At 43.3% G+C, this 15,902-nt stretch overlaps 1 protein-coding gene across 50 annotated transcripts in view; it reads right to left on the bottom strand.

Moving 5' to 3' along the window:
* NACA (nascent polypeptide associated complex subunit alpha) overlaps nucleotides 1-15,902 on the bottom strand; it is a 140,364-nt gene that overhangs the window by 113,156 nt on the left and 11,306 nt on the right. For 8 of the 50 annotated variants that reach the window (XM_069653480.1, XM_069653491.1, XM_069653482.1 and 5 more), the window contains exons 2-7: nucleotides 8,568-8,639; nucleotides 7,239-7,397; nucleotides 4,806-5,258; nucleotides 3,384-3,500; nucleotides 2,739-2,891; nucleotides 1,029-1,094 (exon numbers count right to left, since the gene is read on the bottom strand). In XM_069653480.1, the coding sequence (XP_069509581.1) occupies nucleotides 1,029-1,094; nucleotides 2,739-2,891; nucleotides 3,384-3,500; nucleotides 4,806-5,258; nucleotides 7,239-7,397; nucleotides 8,568-8,637 (1,018 nt within the window). In that variant the 5' untranslated portion in view covers nucleotides 8,638-8,639. The remainder of the gene's footprint in view (nucleotides 1-1,028; nucleotides 1,095-2,738; nucleotides 2,892-3,383; nucleotides 3,501-4,805; nucleotides 5,259-7,238; nucleotides 7,398-8,567; nucleotides 8,640-15,902) is intronic. The other 42 variants (XM_069653485.1, XM_069653498.1, XM_069653500.1 and 39 more) reach the window with 17 other exon arrangements.

The raw sequence follows: 15,902 nt of genomic DNA, 5'->3' as shown, positions 1-15,902 counted from the left end.
TAGCATGAGTCTGTCCCCATAACATTTATAACTATACTGCAAGGTCAGAAGGGTGGGTAGAAGGGTAGGTGACTGGGCTTCAATGATCTCACTTTTGGAAGAGGTTATTGTAAGCAGCACGTCGTGAAATAGGCTTATGGAGGGGGCATTTGGATGGTTATTCCATTCAAATGGAGAAATAGGCTTATGAGGGGGCATTTGAATGGTTATTCCATTGAAATGGATGGGTGTTCCAGCGGCAACCTGTAGCTGGTTTGGGTCTTCAGTATATGATGCCTTTAGCCCTCAATCCACTTCTAGGAAATCTTTGCCGATCGGTTAAAGGCCTCTGATGATCTAGAGGCATGGGAAGGCATTTAACTGTTAAGGAATTTTAAAAGGGGACATATTGAGGAGATACTCTTGCTACAAGCATGCAGAAATCATTTGCTGATTTATGAATGGCACGGGAAAGTAGGGCTTGAGAAATTAAGATTACGCTATGTAAACTACACATTATCCCACCAAGCCAAATAACTTTTTTTTTTTATCAAACTGCAAGGTTTAATCAACTGAAGAGCCTCACAAAATGTCAACATGTGCTTTACTGCCATCAAACAGCGAATAAATGTTCTAGCATGGGAAAGCCAAGGAACTAGGCTAGCAGAGGTGGAAATCGTGTAGGATCGAGGCAGGTTGGAATGACAAGGTTTTAAGCACGATTGAATGCTAGCTCACTGGCTGCTTACAAATCTTGTGCCTACACAAAACGGAATGCTGGCGACCAGAGGTGGTGCAGAAGTACTACAGGAACAACAATTTATTGGGGCAGCTGTGGTTACATTTACTGCAGTTAAAATCAGTATAATACCAACAATGAAAGGTCCCAGGACACAAAGAACCTCTACCATTCAGCATTAAAATGTAATCACACAACCCATTTCACTGCACAAACACTGCAATCCGATAAACATTCATTTAAAAAGTGTTGTGGATAAGCCAAACCAAGGGAATTGGTGAGCAGAGGTGAAGTCACGCAGATGGGATACCTGAGGCTGAAGGAGTAGAATCTGGTAGCTTAGGTGCTGCAGAGGCAACAGCAGGAACAACCGGAGCTAGGGAGAGAGCATGAGGAAGTTACACGCAAACTTGAATACTAGTTGGTTTCCCATTCAATGTGCTAGTGCTCAACCAGAGACACCACGCGCTTTTCAACAAACAGCGAGGCCAGAATTTGTGGGGAAAAATGTGCCAGTGTTTTGCTCAAAATGCCATCAGTGGCCATTTAGGATACTACCTGAGCTACTGCACAACTGGAACTTCTAAGGAATATAGACAGTGACTATGGTGCACACTCTGGGTCCCCGATAAGAATAAAACCCAAGCAAACTCACGAGGACTCTGTTTAAGAAAATCTACATTTGTGATGAGCCAAGCATATTGTGGCAGGCCCAGTTACTACAGAACTAGTGAGATTACTCAATTAATGCAGCACCGATTATGTTTTGTAAAGAAAACAATTTAGATGTGGGTTAGCCATTATACTTGAGCGTGTGTTTATTCTAGGGAAAGTGCTCTACAATGGATGCAAGCTTACTTCAAATAGGCGGGTGGAAGGACTGTCAAGGCATTATGAAATATTTCAAGGTATCCCCAAACACAAAAGTGGGAAGTACCCATAGTTGTTCCATTGTGAAATATAGACCAGAAAAACCAGAATCAAGGTGCAATGCTGCTATTAAAACGGCAGATATTTTGGCCATAGACGGCAAGATCTTAAAATATGCTCGAGTCACAAGATACCTAGGGTTAAAGCAGCATCATAATGATTATCGACTATTGCTCCAAGACAAGTAACGGCCCCAGTGTAGGCCACTATTTGGACAAGAATACACGACCAAGGCCCCTTAGGCTGGGCTAGAGAGCAGGGAACATCGCTTTTTGGCCAGGATGAGTTTCCTTTGGGACTATGCCAACATATGCTGTGGAAATACAAGAATACTGGAACGTATGAGTTGTTTCCAAGGTTACACTTCCGAGGCAAGAAGAGAGGCCCTTGGATACATCTATTCAAATGGTTTCTTAATTTTAAATTCATGTATGGAATAAATGTCAGATTATATTGCAAATTTACATTACTCCGGCATCTTTTGCCCATTATTGCATTCAAGGAAGACTGAAGAAAAGTTACCCTCTTACAACATCAATGGAGTAAAAAGCTGGGCTTTCAGAGGGTTGCACACTAGGATTTGGAGCCAAGGGCCTCAGCCATCAAGCAGAGCACACCTACCACTCAAGCTTGCCAGCCTTTTTAAAGAAGGGGTGGGGGCAAGAAGGTAGCTACAAAGCATGAACTTTCTGCACTGGAAGAGGACCTTTAAAACAGTGGCTTCATTTTTCATAACGCCTTCCAAGTAACATCTTGACATCGTAGTATATATCGATTTCAATAGATTTGAAAATCAAAGGAGGCCTATGTGGAGCAAAGGCTTGGGGTTCGACTGCATACTTTGTGTTTGTAAGATAAAATTTTTGGGAAAAAAAAAATAATTAGCAAGCACGCACACAAGAGACCTTGCAGGACAAAGTTAGTCCATGTGAAAGGATGGCATGCAGTGCATTTATTTCTGAATCGTGCATTAGTGAAGTCTGAAATCCCCAGCCGTTAATAACGTATCAAACACCAGTCAATGTGTAGGGAGTAGAGGGGGACATGGGGTTAAAGACACTCAAGATAGGTGCTAGTGCAGACAAGATACCTGTAGCCTTAACAGGAGAAACTTTAACTGCCTTTGCAACGGGTACTGTCCTTGCAGGCAGAGAGGAATGGGGTGCCTCTGCTGCAGGAAGACTGATTGGAGATGCTGCATCAGTAGCAGATCCAGGACTACTAGCAGGAGGAGTAGCAGGAGCTGAGGGAAAAAGTTTGCCAAATAAAAAAATAAGGCAAAAAGAAATTACTGCCACTAAGAATATGCAAGGGAGAACACAGAATGAACAAAGTTAATGTATGATGAGCGTAACTTGACAAATACTTTAAAATCACAGCTCCAAAGATACCAACAAACACGTCGATGCAAGACTTCTGTTGAAAATAAAGGTTTGTCCTTCTGCATTGTATAGCAATTTCAAAAATTAGGTTGGGGCCATAACGGTTCAAGCATCCAGATTTGCACTAAATGAGCAACACGTCCAAGTCATCAAGACGCTACCCCATAGTCAGTGACATGGTCTCAAACGGCTTTGGCTGTACGGTTCCAAGGAGCCCAAAGCACCATAGAGCGAGTGACAGTTTAACCGAATTTGGCAAGAACAAAACTGTTTATTCCCTTGGCGACAGCACACAACCCCACACAGCTTAGTAATCATTGCAGTAAAAGTAGAGGGCTATTGAGAGAGGATACCTGAAGATGCTGGAGCAGCAGATATTGGGCTTGGAGGTGCTGCAGGAACAGGGAGTTCAGGTGCTGCAGCAACGGGGAGTGTAGGTGCCACAGGAGCACCAGCGGGTGGGGACGGAACTGACGGGAAGAAAGCAAAAGGGGATGGGTTTAAGAAGTGGTTGTTGTGCATTCATGAGCCTCCAGGGAAAGGCTTCTGAACACACAAGCATATATATTCTATACAGCTTATATCATGCAAGAGAAGTTGTTCAAATAGGACTTGCACACCACCTAACGTGGACACAAAGCAGACAAGCAAATGAGATTCAACAGGGACACAACCCTAAAGCTAGACAAATATTAAAACAAATACTGAAGGTATGTACAGACTAAGAGTAAGGCATGTACAAAACGTAATGTGCCAATAATGTTAGTTAATGCTTCAAACTACTCTTCTGCTTTGTATGAACAGACAAGCGGCAGTTATATGCATCTCAAGTGCACACCACCACCACCACCACTAGGGACACTGTCCGATGGAAATCACACCAGCCCAAACCAGTAGCATGTGGCGACAAGAAACACCCATGGTTTTCAGTAGATTTTGTTAAAAGGGCACTAAAAACGGTTACATTATTTAGGCAGAACAATGGAGGAGTATGTGCAGAGGAGCTGGTCATGCAGTAGGGATACCTGAGCCTGGCAACGTTGGTGTTGCCAAGGCCCCCGCTGGAGCAGGAGAGAGCATGAGAAGTTATAGGCAGAGAAAAATAAAAATATATATTTTTTTTTTTTAAAAGGAGCAGTTTCCAAGAATTGCTGTTGCTCAACTATTCTGGGAGACTTTGGGTTAAGAGTTAATGTGAGAACTAACATGTTACGAAGGTACTATGCCGCTAGCCACGGTGTTACCCTGATGGCTTGAATAGACATCCACATGCAAATGCCCATAGTTGTGCTGCAAGTCAATGAGAATAAAAAATTCATGACATTTGCAAAATGAAGGATTTCAGTCCAGCAATACATTACTTCAAAAATAATTAGTGGAAGCAAACAAATTCCTACTCACTTTAAAACCATGAGTGTCCATTTGTTTGGTATAAATTAACAGCACTGGTGATGGGCAGACCAGGTGGTCCACAGTCCAAGAAAACGCATAAACAGAGGATTAACGTTAGTGCTTATTAGACATGCGCCAAGAGAGCCCGTGAAAAGACGCCGACTTCCAAATGCAAACACCGAGTGAGGGGGATGGGGGCAGAATGGGTCCAAACTTAAGCAACCACGCCATTTCCCAGTAAAACGACACAGCTGAAAAGTAAATAAAAAATAAAAAACAACCAGTAGTTTGGTGGGGAGGGGTGAAAGAGGATGCAAGAGGGAAAGTTATTCCATTAGTGAACTTGTGCACCATCACAAGCATGGTTAGTGCAGGTAGGATACCTGGAGCAGTCACTAGAGAAGCAGGCATAGGTGCTGCAGGTTCTGCAACAGGTAGCATGGCGGATGTAGGATCAGGAAGAGAAGGTGCTGCGGGATCAGGTTGTGTAGCAGAGGATTCAGCTGCAGCAAGCACAGCTGCAGAGGAAGCAGAAATGAGGACATCGGGAGCATCAGAAGTAGCAGTAACTTCAGGAAGCACAGCGGCAGGTTCTTCAGAAGCAGCAATAGCGACATCAAGCTTTGCAGCAGGGACTTCAGGAGTCACAAATGTTGCAGGGAGTTCGGAAGCCACAGCAGCAGGGAGATCAGGAACTGCAGTTGGAAGTTCAGGTGCTGTAGCAGCTACAGACAGTTCAGGTGTCGCAACCACCGGCAGTTCAGGTACCACAACCACTGGTAGTTCAGGTACCACAACCACCGGCAATTCAGGTGGTGCGGAAGAAACTGAAGATGCTGAAGGAAGAGTAAGAGTACATTAAGAGCCTGTGAAACTTCCACCCAATCATACAGACTGACAACGTGAAGGAAGAACTTCTGCAGACAGGTTACATACAGTCCAGAGCCTGGTTCAGAAACTATAAGTAAGAGTCCCCATCACAGAGCAAAGGATGGCTTCTCAGCTCTACTAGGAGTGAATAAGTGATAAATCAACAGAAGGAAGCCTATTCGTACACATTGCCCTTGTAACTAGAACATTCAATTTCAAACAATGTTCTTTTAAGTGGAGACACCCATGTTTCCACCGTCTACTGTGACTTTTGCTCAATAACCAGTTTACCAACAGGGTTATTTTCAGAACACTAGATATCAAACACCACGAAAACAGCAGAGAAACTGCAGTTCTTTTTAAACTGCTTCTTACAAGGAAAGTTGCAGACCAAGCCATGCCACCCATCTCACTGTACAGTGTCTAAGGAGGTGAGGTACGGTGTCTAAGGAGGCGAGATTTTCTCCACAGGCAAGGAAGGGGTTGGTCCTTGAAATGAGTAAGCAGTACTCAAATGAGCGTTAAACTGAATGAGGAAAACAAGAATGCTGTGCAGTTTTGAAAGCTATCTGGCGTTTACCGGTTGAAATCCCCATACAGCAAGGGGAAGGTGCAATAACCCAAGTCAGTGGCACAATCTCCCCATGTCAAAAGCAGGGCATATGCAGGGATTCAAATGGGTCCCTGGAGCATGCATGTAATTTATGATTTAAGCTACAAAGCCAACAACCACAACCAGCAAAATATTCTGAAGACTCCCAAACTGAAGGACAGCACTGATTACACGGGCTGTACCCATAAACACTAGTCAGCAAAAATCACTTTAGTATTCTAATCAATCCAATACTAGAGAGAGGGCAAAGTAAAAACTTAATCAGCACAATTGCCCCTTACCGAAAGCCATTTGCTTTTATTACATTAAATATGGGAGGTTAAGAAAAAAAAAAAAAGAATCATCCCTCAGCCAGCTATCCACCGCCTTGGAACATTAAAATCCCACAACAGTAAACCATCAAGTGAAACGCCACAAGCTCTGAACGCAAAATGATGTTCAAAGAAATGATGTAAAGATAGGCCAATCGTTTTCGAGTCGGCTACATAGACGTTACTGTCCACTGTGCAATTTTGCAAGCGACAAAACGAGGAAGATTTTACAGGTCACTTGGCTGCCGAGGCAGCGTTGCACTTCCATTGTTAACATTGCGCTGACCCACACTATAGCTGTTTAGCTACTGCAACACCAGACCCAGCCTTCATTGCAGCTATTGGACATTGACTGGTCTGGAAGGTGGGACATTTCAGTTTGCGACTGATGCACCGCACCCACTTGCCAAAAAGATTTAAACAAAATAAAAAGTAAAAGAGCCCATCTGATTTGAATTTCAGGGCACAGTTCCTGAAGATCAAATAGGAGAACTTCGGAAATTCAGGTTCTCCGATAGGGAAAGGAAAAAGAACGTTATAAGTCAGCCTAGTTTCCAGTTGTGTCAAACCAGTTCGCACAGTAGGTCAACAAAAATTAAATGTAATAGGCATGCAACACATAGTAAACTGGTTTCTTAAAGATCACTCGCCAACAAGCCATTAGATAAAAAAATAAGCAGAGCCTTGTTTTAATCACAGAACTAGAATTTGTGGCCACAATTAACAGACCTTTTAAGACACAATCGAACTACTACTAGACGACAGACACTGCTTTACAGTGTTTACGAGTGCCTATTCATTTTAATGCAAATTTCAAAAAGGCAATGAAAAATATACCGGCTCAGAAAAATGGTGACAATACATGGTTTTGAACTTTTATTACAGACAATAAAGAGGACAGAAAGGGGAGGGGGAATACAAAACGGGCCATGCTGCCAAAGAGCAGACGGCTCTGAAAGTTGTGTTTAGGCAAAGTTATAAGTAGGTCCGCACAGATCCCCTCACCACACCTACGAACATACCGGATTGCTCAAGAGTGTTGTCTGATGGCGCAGCCACACTTTGGCAAGCCCCGCTTACCAACTCAGCATGCTCGGTGTTAACTGCGCCAGTCTCCTCAGCTGCCGTTGTCACTTCGGTGGGATCATGGCTACCTTCCCCGAGGGAAGGGGGAGAAGTTACTGCAACATCAACATGACAGCTGCTTGATGGAAACTAAAAATACCCTTTGCACATCTCCTTAAAAAGCACCTGCTGCCTGTATGCCAATATTGTTCAGAAAGTGACCAACAGACAAAGGGAGAAACAGTGTACCCACCACAGAGAAAAAGCACATACAGCCCAAACTTTGAAGTCATGCCTCAAAATGACGCAAACAGGACTGCACATTTTCAAGTCATAATTCAAGTTTGGGAACGAAGAGAAACATTTTAAAACCAGCACCATAGCCGATGTGAACCACCACCAACATTTATGAAGCATGCCCTCTAAAAGTGACATTTACAGCACCCAGTGCAGTTCCTGCATTTTCAAGAAAGAAAATCCAGTTTAGGCACTGAAGCCAAGTCCCAAACTAACATTCAAGCCAAGAAGAAAACCAGCCAATGGAATTCAGCCCTACACGTTCTCCTGGGGCTTCCTCACAACTTGCGACACTTGCGATAAATCTAACCAACAACGGCTGTTAGAACTTTGACATGGGAATTGGTTTGGAAATAAAATTCCAGAAACACAAATGCCCAGTGTGAAATTACACCAATGGTTTTACAAGCAAATTAACAAACGAGTACAACAAGGCCGAATAGGAATTTGAAGCTTGCATGTGCCAATAGGGTATGCAATTTGGTAATCAGAACACTAACGTTGACTGCAAACGCAGTGTCCAGAAAGGTGAAGCGATTAACCAAGCAAGACTATTAATCTGCTCGCAACGAAAGCAGCAATATAATACATGTGTTGAAATAAGAACGTAACTAAGTGCAACAAGCCTTTAAGGTGAAACTGGTGACGAACCGAATTAACAGTGGAATTCAAGTTTGAAAAGCCCAATCCACGTAATTTACAGTGTCCGGCTGATAAAAACTGAAACAGTGTAGAATTAGTTTCATAACAAATTGGAGACCGACACTAGGTGTTTGCTTTACGTTTGGATTGGCAGTGCGAGACATCTTGCAGTGCGCACGAGGCACAATGCGGCCACAGGGTGCCATGTTCCCAGCACTCAAACGGCCCCAAAAATGGATCTGCACTCCACCATAAGGCTTTCCGACCACAAGCCTACTCTGCACCCAAGACACTAGAAGCTAAAGAATTCAAAAAAGACTCGGAAGGAAAAGCAATAGGTAGCATACCTGTCTCCACCTGTGGTTGATGGAGTTCCTGCTCTGTGGCAGGCACCGTTTCCGTGGCTTCACCAGGCATTTCTAAGGAGAAAAAATAAGTACAGTTGAAGAGAAATACACCCACATGCTTAACAAATGTGAAGCAATGTTTTGCACATGCCTGCATTTTTTCGTATGGCCTCAGCAAGGTAAATATTAACCCACCAAGAATTGAAGTAAAAAAGGAGACGTTCAAAAATAAGTAACCCCATTCATTTGTTGCATGTCTGGCATACTTTCAAATGCTTAAAGCAGTCGGTCACAAAAGTTACTGTTTTGACTCACGGGTGTTGTAATGGGTAACTGTTGCAATTTTGCGAACCTCTTGGCACATGGCGTTTGCAGTTTTGCTTCTAGATGGCAAAATACAAATTGTGCAGTACTTACAATATCTTGCGTCATGTACTGGCACACAAACAAGAAGTGCTTGTGGTCAGGAGAAGACGGCAATCAAGAAACCCCCATCATGTTAAAGTGCTCTTTTGATCAATCCCGTGTTATTATGTTGCCGTCACACTGATGACTAAAAATCCAATAACAAATACAGAGTTATAAGGGCTGCACATCCTCCTAAACTCATAAGAAACGTGGTATTTTCACCCATCTTCCCGACTCAATTTTTCTGGAAGAAACTGACCCCGACAAATAAGATCTTTTCGCTTGATCAATACCAACTGGGGTCACGTGAAAGTCAAAAACTCAGGTTAAGAAAGTAGTACTCTAGATGTTCCATTCTTTTCAGAGACTGTTGTGAGCCTTTCCTCAGAGCAAGACCACAATGTGCACTACTAAACAAATCCTTAGTAATTTAAACGGACGCAGCATGACATTTTACTGACAGCTACCAGATGCTAAAGTGTATGAACCCTCTAAAACTTGTGAAACCTACCGACCTTTAGTTCTATCCTGACACATGAAAGAGCAAATTAACAGCAATAGTCTTGAAACTTAAACGATACATTAAACGTCTTGTACAACCTAACACCCCATAGAAGCGGTCAGTTGTATGTTAGGTGCCAAGTAAATGCCACATCACTCACTAGACAATTGGGCAAGATCTAGCACAGATTTAAGGTGCAGCAATGCACACAAGAACTTGAAATTACTCTCTGGTCGAAGCGTTTCCTTAGACGGCCACTCACTCTCAGCCACCTTGCCCAGCAAGATAATTGTGGCTCCAAGACCCTGCAATCAATGCATCTGAGTAACTGATTAGGTATTGCAATTTTAAGGGGAATAGTATTAAGGGGGAACAGGCGGACCCATAAGCAGATTGGTTGCTTGTTCAAATTCCTGAAGCCGTTTCTTCTAAAATCACTTCTACACTGCGATTTTCACACAGCATACATGCCCCAATTTCTTGCACTACCACTACCTTTCGTTTGTTTACTGTCACAACATTCAGGGCCCAGCTTCACCACATGTCTCTGTAGTCCCACTTCTCCATCCAGGGGACAGATCAGAACTGTTTTGCTCACCCCCTGTGCCAAGGTGGTCCCATTAAGCCTCCTTCCTCCAAGTTCTCGTTTGCCACCCTTGTTTGCTCAGTACTCTCGCTTATGGAGGGTTGTCTTTTGAAAACTGCACATTCAGGAAAAGTTGCCAAGGACAAATCAATGAGTGCTGAAACTGCAGATTTGGGGGTTTAACCATTCAGATTGTGTAGTAAGGGTCGATTTAAATCCACTAGGTAATGTGAGATCCGGAGACCATATCAATTACCCACAATATAACAATTAATACATGCCAAAATCCAAAATGTATCCAGAAATTTGTATCCGCTTACAAAACCAAGGAGTGTAATACAATTCTTTAAAAAGAAATCATTTACATTTTGTATGAATAAACATCAAATCGTATTCATACATAAAAGCCTACAGCATGGTTTAATCTCTTCTACTCCCAGACTAGGTACCTGGGGCTATCAAATTCTGGGAATACCATAAAGAGGTCTCGCCCTTCTCAGGTTATGTGGGGCATATCCCTTACAGACCTAGGTTACATACTATACTTTCAAATCGCAAGCCATTAATCATCATACCAGTTACACATCAGAAGGAGAGACTGCAGCACAGTGTGCATGTGTGCAAGGCTTTGCTACGTGCCTATACTGAGCTATATCTCTATGCCAAGCCCCGTTTTGAAAGTTCTACACCGAATTAGACTCTGTATAGTACACTGTTGGGTTATGCAATGCAGTGTTTTATGCTGTAGAAACAGGTTTGTAATGTCTTGCTCTGCCACAAAGTGTTATTTTCCCAAAGCTAGATGCACGTTAACTAGAGTGGTACTGTATTCATTCATTCCTTCCTTCCTTTTAGGGGAGAGGAGGATATTCCAGTTTCCTTTTATACTAACTGGTTATGTTTTAATTATAATGTTTTGCTTTAAAGCAATAGGCTTTAAGGCAATAAGGCAATAGGTAGCAACCCCTAAACATGCATACAACAAAAAAAAAAAAAAAAAACCAGAATGTAGACCTGGAATCTAACCTGTTAACTAGAGCATATACCTGTTGACCCAACATTTGCATGCTGCCCTCCATTAACAATGCACAGTAAATGCAGCCCAGGGTGAGGCGCCAGTCAAAGATTGGATTATGTAAAAACTCCCATAAGAGCAGAGCCCAAGATCCCTGCCTCACAAACTAATACCTTAAAAAGGTCCTAGCAAGATGCGGGTACCTCCAGGAAGCCCGGAATGGACTTCTGCTCCCAAGGAAGCCGTGGTCGAAATCCCACCCTCCGTTAAATGTGCCCATATTTCCTTCCACCCACCCCATCCCCCCCGCCCATGTATAGAACCTGGCCATGCTTAGGGGAGAAAGTAGGGGAGCTTTGTTGGGCATGATTTTTACATGCCTTGGCTCATGAGGCCACTGTGGAAGGATCAAAGTCTGGCCATAAGCACTTTGCAAATAAGCCTCGAGTTTTGGTAACCATGACAAATGAGGAAATCCAAAGAATATACTTTTTTTGCTTGCTTTTCAGGGAGCTGTCGCAAATTCTGGTTTCTGACACAGCCCCTCCAAATGTTGCTACGGGCCCAGGGAAGTGAGTAATGACTTTGCTGTATGTGTTCTCTTGGCCATGGCTTAAACATGCCCAAGTTCACTATACATATACAGTGAGTAACTTCCAGACATACCCCATTGCATAGAAACCCTTTCCAGCCTTTTGGCACTGCACCGAGTCCCACGATACATTTGGTCCAATTGTACACATGGCTTTGCTTCTCCCCACCACTACTAAATGTTCCATCATACTCCCTTGCATCTCCAGACAGTCAAAGTACTTTGAAGCCATAAACTATGGAAGGAGGTGCTACATCAGATCATGTCAGCTGTATCTCGACCATAAAAAATAGACTACTTCTAAAATGTTTCAAAAAGACCCAATTTGAAATAAATGGCTACAATAATATTAAAAAGGATGTACCATATCATTTTAAAACGCATCTTAAAGTGAAAGGCACGTTATGGAAGTTGATAAATACATCAGAACAATTTATTCTGGCGTCTTATCATAAAAGGTTTAAGAAAAATATAAGTGTATGTTGCTAATGGATCCAATGTTTCTCATGGGTGTTGGTGTGCAACAGATTCTGTACTTCTCCCCAGGGGAAAGGGACAACAACCAACACCCAGTTTGAGCGAGCTACAGGCAAAGAAAGATGAATCATTAGCTCTTTTATTGCCTACACTCTACTCCTTTTATCGCGAAACGTACTCTTTTCATACCCCTTCCTACAACAGGACTGAGCCCAGCAGACCGCCGACTTCTGGAATCTTTACGGCGAAAGTCAGTAGATAACTGGACCTTAGACTGAATTGGGGTTTTGTAGTCCCCAATAAAAGCCACCCTATCCCTAAATCAGACCTTCCAGGATTTTGCGGCATGAAATGGCAAATTTTGCAGCATGAAATGGCAGATTTTGCGGCACAAACCTTTATTCATTGCGGCCTTTTTGCGGGACATTTTGTATTAACTGGAGGGTGTAAGATTGCCAAATTGCAGGAAATAGGCAGAGTGCAAGGCTACAAGAGTACAAGAGAGCCAGGGTATCATTATTATGTATCTTTTGTATTAATTTAATAGGAAGGGTCCCAGAAGTTTTTGGCTTGGCAGAACAGTGTTTGATTTGGCTACATTTCTGGTTTAATGTTCATGCCTATTTAATAGTATTAACTAAATTGACCATTATCAATTGTAATGCTGAAAATATTCCCCTTCTATGTTCTCCAATCCCCAAACACCCACACACCTCTCTCACCAACACACATCTCACCAACTCTCCATCACAACTTGCATTCCTTAACCTCTCACTCTGTCATACAAATACTCATGTGCTATGTCACACTGTAAAGTCACAATTTGCACTGCCCAGCCCGTGCCACACTCCAAATCATACTCCCAGCTCACACCTTACACTCTACAATTCCTCCCGCAATATACAGTCCTTCATTCTTTTGTGCTGCTTCTGCATCTTGCATCCTTTCTCCCATTCTATCGCACTCTTCCCTCATCCTTTTTCCCAATCTGCAGCTCACTGCCTCTTTCTGGCCAACTGCTTCCCCTCTGCTTTCTGGCTCACTGACCACACGCTCCCTCTACTTTCTGTACCTCTGCTCGCTCTCAGATTTCTGGCCCACTGCATCACTGCTTCCTCTGCTCTCTTGTGCAGTGCTTCCTTCTCTGACCCACTGCTCTCCCTCTGCTTTCTTGCCTATCACTTCACATCTCACCCATCACTCTCCCTCTCTCTCATAGTGTAACCATTTTTTTATTTTTTAAAAATGTAGATTTTGACCCAGTTCCCCAAATAATGGGGCATTTAAAAAAAGAACGGAGGATATGCTATTTTTAGACAACCCATTTTTGGAAATTACCAGGTCACCTTATTCTCAAAGGTGACCGGCACATTTCCACATGCTTGAGCTGTAGCGCAAATTGTCCACTGGCCAGCTGCCTTGAATGGTGTTCTGGGTTGTTTGACCGAAGTGAAATTATTTGCGGCAAAATTGACCGTAGTCAATTTCGCTGCAAACGGATTTGCACTTCAGCCAAACAACCCAAAATGTACCTTTCACCACCACCCCACCTCCTCCCCTACTTAACTGCTTGGTCGCTGCAACTTCCCCTGCAACTCTGCGGTACCAGATCCGTAACATGGGTCGGATCCGACTCCGCAGAGTGCCTTTTTCGTTATTTTCTTTATTTTCTGTCCCCACCTCCAACTTTGAGGAAAAAGGGGAAAACACTTCTGCAACCACCCTAGACCAAAAATACTGAACATGGGGAGCTGGTCACACCCCCGCAACACATGTTCAGTATTTATAAAAATCGATCGAATAATACTGAACGAAATAGGTGAAATTGTAACATTCGATAGATTTTTGTCATCAAAATGGGCAGTATTTTGAATAGAATCACTCTCCCAACAGTGTTCTGCAAGCTCCCAGCGCCTTTCACAGGGACAGGCCCTCCAGGTGCCTGCCGCTGTAAAACGCGACCCAAAAAATGCATTATTGAGGAACAGAAATGCAAGCGACACTGCAGCGGTTCATACCTTAAAAGAAATGCATGACAGGGTCGGGAAAGACCCTGTCATGCAGTGGCAGCCCCACATCCCGTGCACGTAGGGTTGCTTACAATGTCTGCACATTTAAAAGTGCATCTTGCTTGGAAATGAGGGTTGCGCTTTTAAATTGACAGAAACGCCACTTTATTTGATCAAGGAGGTGAAAAGGGCCATCTCAATGGGCGCGCATATAAAATGTGCCCATTCATGTGTCCCTTGTGGATTGGGCTGCACTTTTTTGGGGCGCAAGTGATGAGATGTGTTAGCGCATTTCATTTCTTGTGTAAAAAAAAAGTTGAGAACCTGGCACCCCGAGTATTATTTTTTTTAAAACAGTAATTTTAGCAGATTACTTTAAAAAAAATGTATTTTGTTTTTTAAAGATGCTGTTTTTGCACAAAACGGCAGTTTTTGTGGCTTTTTTGCGCAAAACGGCCGTTTTTGCAGCATTTTGCGGGATCGCAAAATCGCTATAAACTGGAGGGTCTGCTAAATAACAAATACATGGCAAACCAGATGTGTTGCTGCTACTTGTAAGCTAAGATTTTCATTTCAGTGATACATCTTCCAAACATGTGTCAACCCCAGAAACTTTTTGCTGGACTCCATTTTTCCCGTATTCCTAGGGGAGTGGGAATCTCCCCCTAGCCCCCTCACTTGGGCTTTTACTCTTTATGAATGGCATTTTTATGTCTCTCCATAGTATACAATTGGAGTTACAGTATCCTATAACTTTGGACTGTACAGTACTATGGCAGCACACCGCATTTTAAATGCAGTGGCTTCCGTTTAATGTCTCCAATGTACTTGGGTGAACTACTGTTCAAGGTGTAAAGTGGGATTTCCATCCGCTTTATATTTTATATAGTGAGCTAGCACTTCCCACCTTATGTGGAGTGCTGGGGAGATGGAATGTAACCCCCTTATTAATTACTTGCTAACATTTTTATTACGATTACAAGCTTACTTGTGGCAGTGAAACTACTTTCAGTCATTATTACTCGCAGGCTGTCAAGTCAGCCTCAGTAATGCACCAGAGGGTCACCATTCTGTTAGAATGGTGGGCTCTTTTTTTCACTATTTCTCATTGTTTCCCAGGTGATCTGCCATTTTAGGTGGGAACAACCTCAGTTGAAGTTTTGTCTACGGCGGGAATCCTTTGTATTCCCTGCAGAGGCTCCAGTGTCTGAGAAGGTAGAAGTGAGGGAGGAGTCCAAAACGCTGCAGCCATTTGTCTTTCACCTTGCTTGAAAGGAAACAATCCCCACAGGGGGCCTGGCTTTCCTGATTGGACAGCCAGACCACCCCTTTCTGTAAAATGCACAGAGTTTGCAGAATTTGTGCTGTAGTTCTTGATAAAAAAAGACTTGAAAGCTGCTGACAAGGCGACCACAGGATCTGAATCCAAAGTGAAAGAAAGTACATCTGTAATGATTCCAGCAACCAGAGAGCCTGCTCTGCAACTGGAGCCTGGTCCAACCCTTCCTTCCAATCGACCTGGGGGTCCCAAATGCAATGCCTCCTACCAGAGGCTCGTCGGATCCAATAGTCTCAAGAAGATATGCAAAACTAGCCATCCCTCGACATGCTGTGACCTTCCTGGGCTGCAAAACACCAATACCAGGGGACCACGAGCCCAAGTGCACTGCATGGAGTTCCGAAGTGCGAATCCTGCTGATGCTTTGGTAGACTGCTGCTGGACCTCCAGAGACGATTCATATCTAT

This window comes from Ambystoma mexicanum, chromosome 3q, assembly GCF_040938575.1.
Source record: "Ambystoma mexicanum isolate Mex_15411 chromosome 3q, UKY_AmexF1_1, whole genome shotgun sequence".
Classification (NCBI taxonomy): Eukaryota; Metazoa; Chordata; class Amphibia; order Caudata; family Ambystomatidae; genus Ambystoma; species Ambystoma mexicanum.
This window is presented reverse-complemented; position numbering and strand designations above follow the sequence as displayed.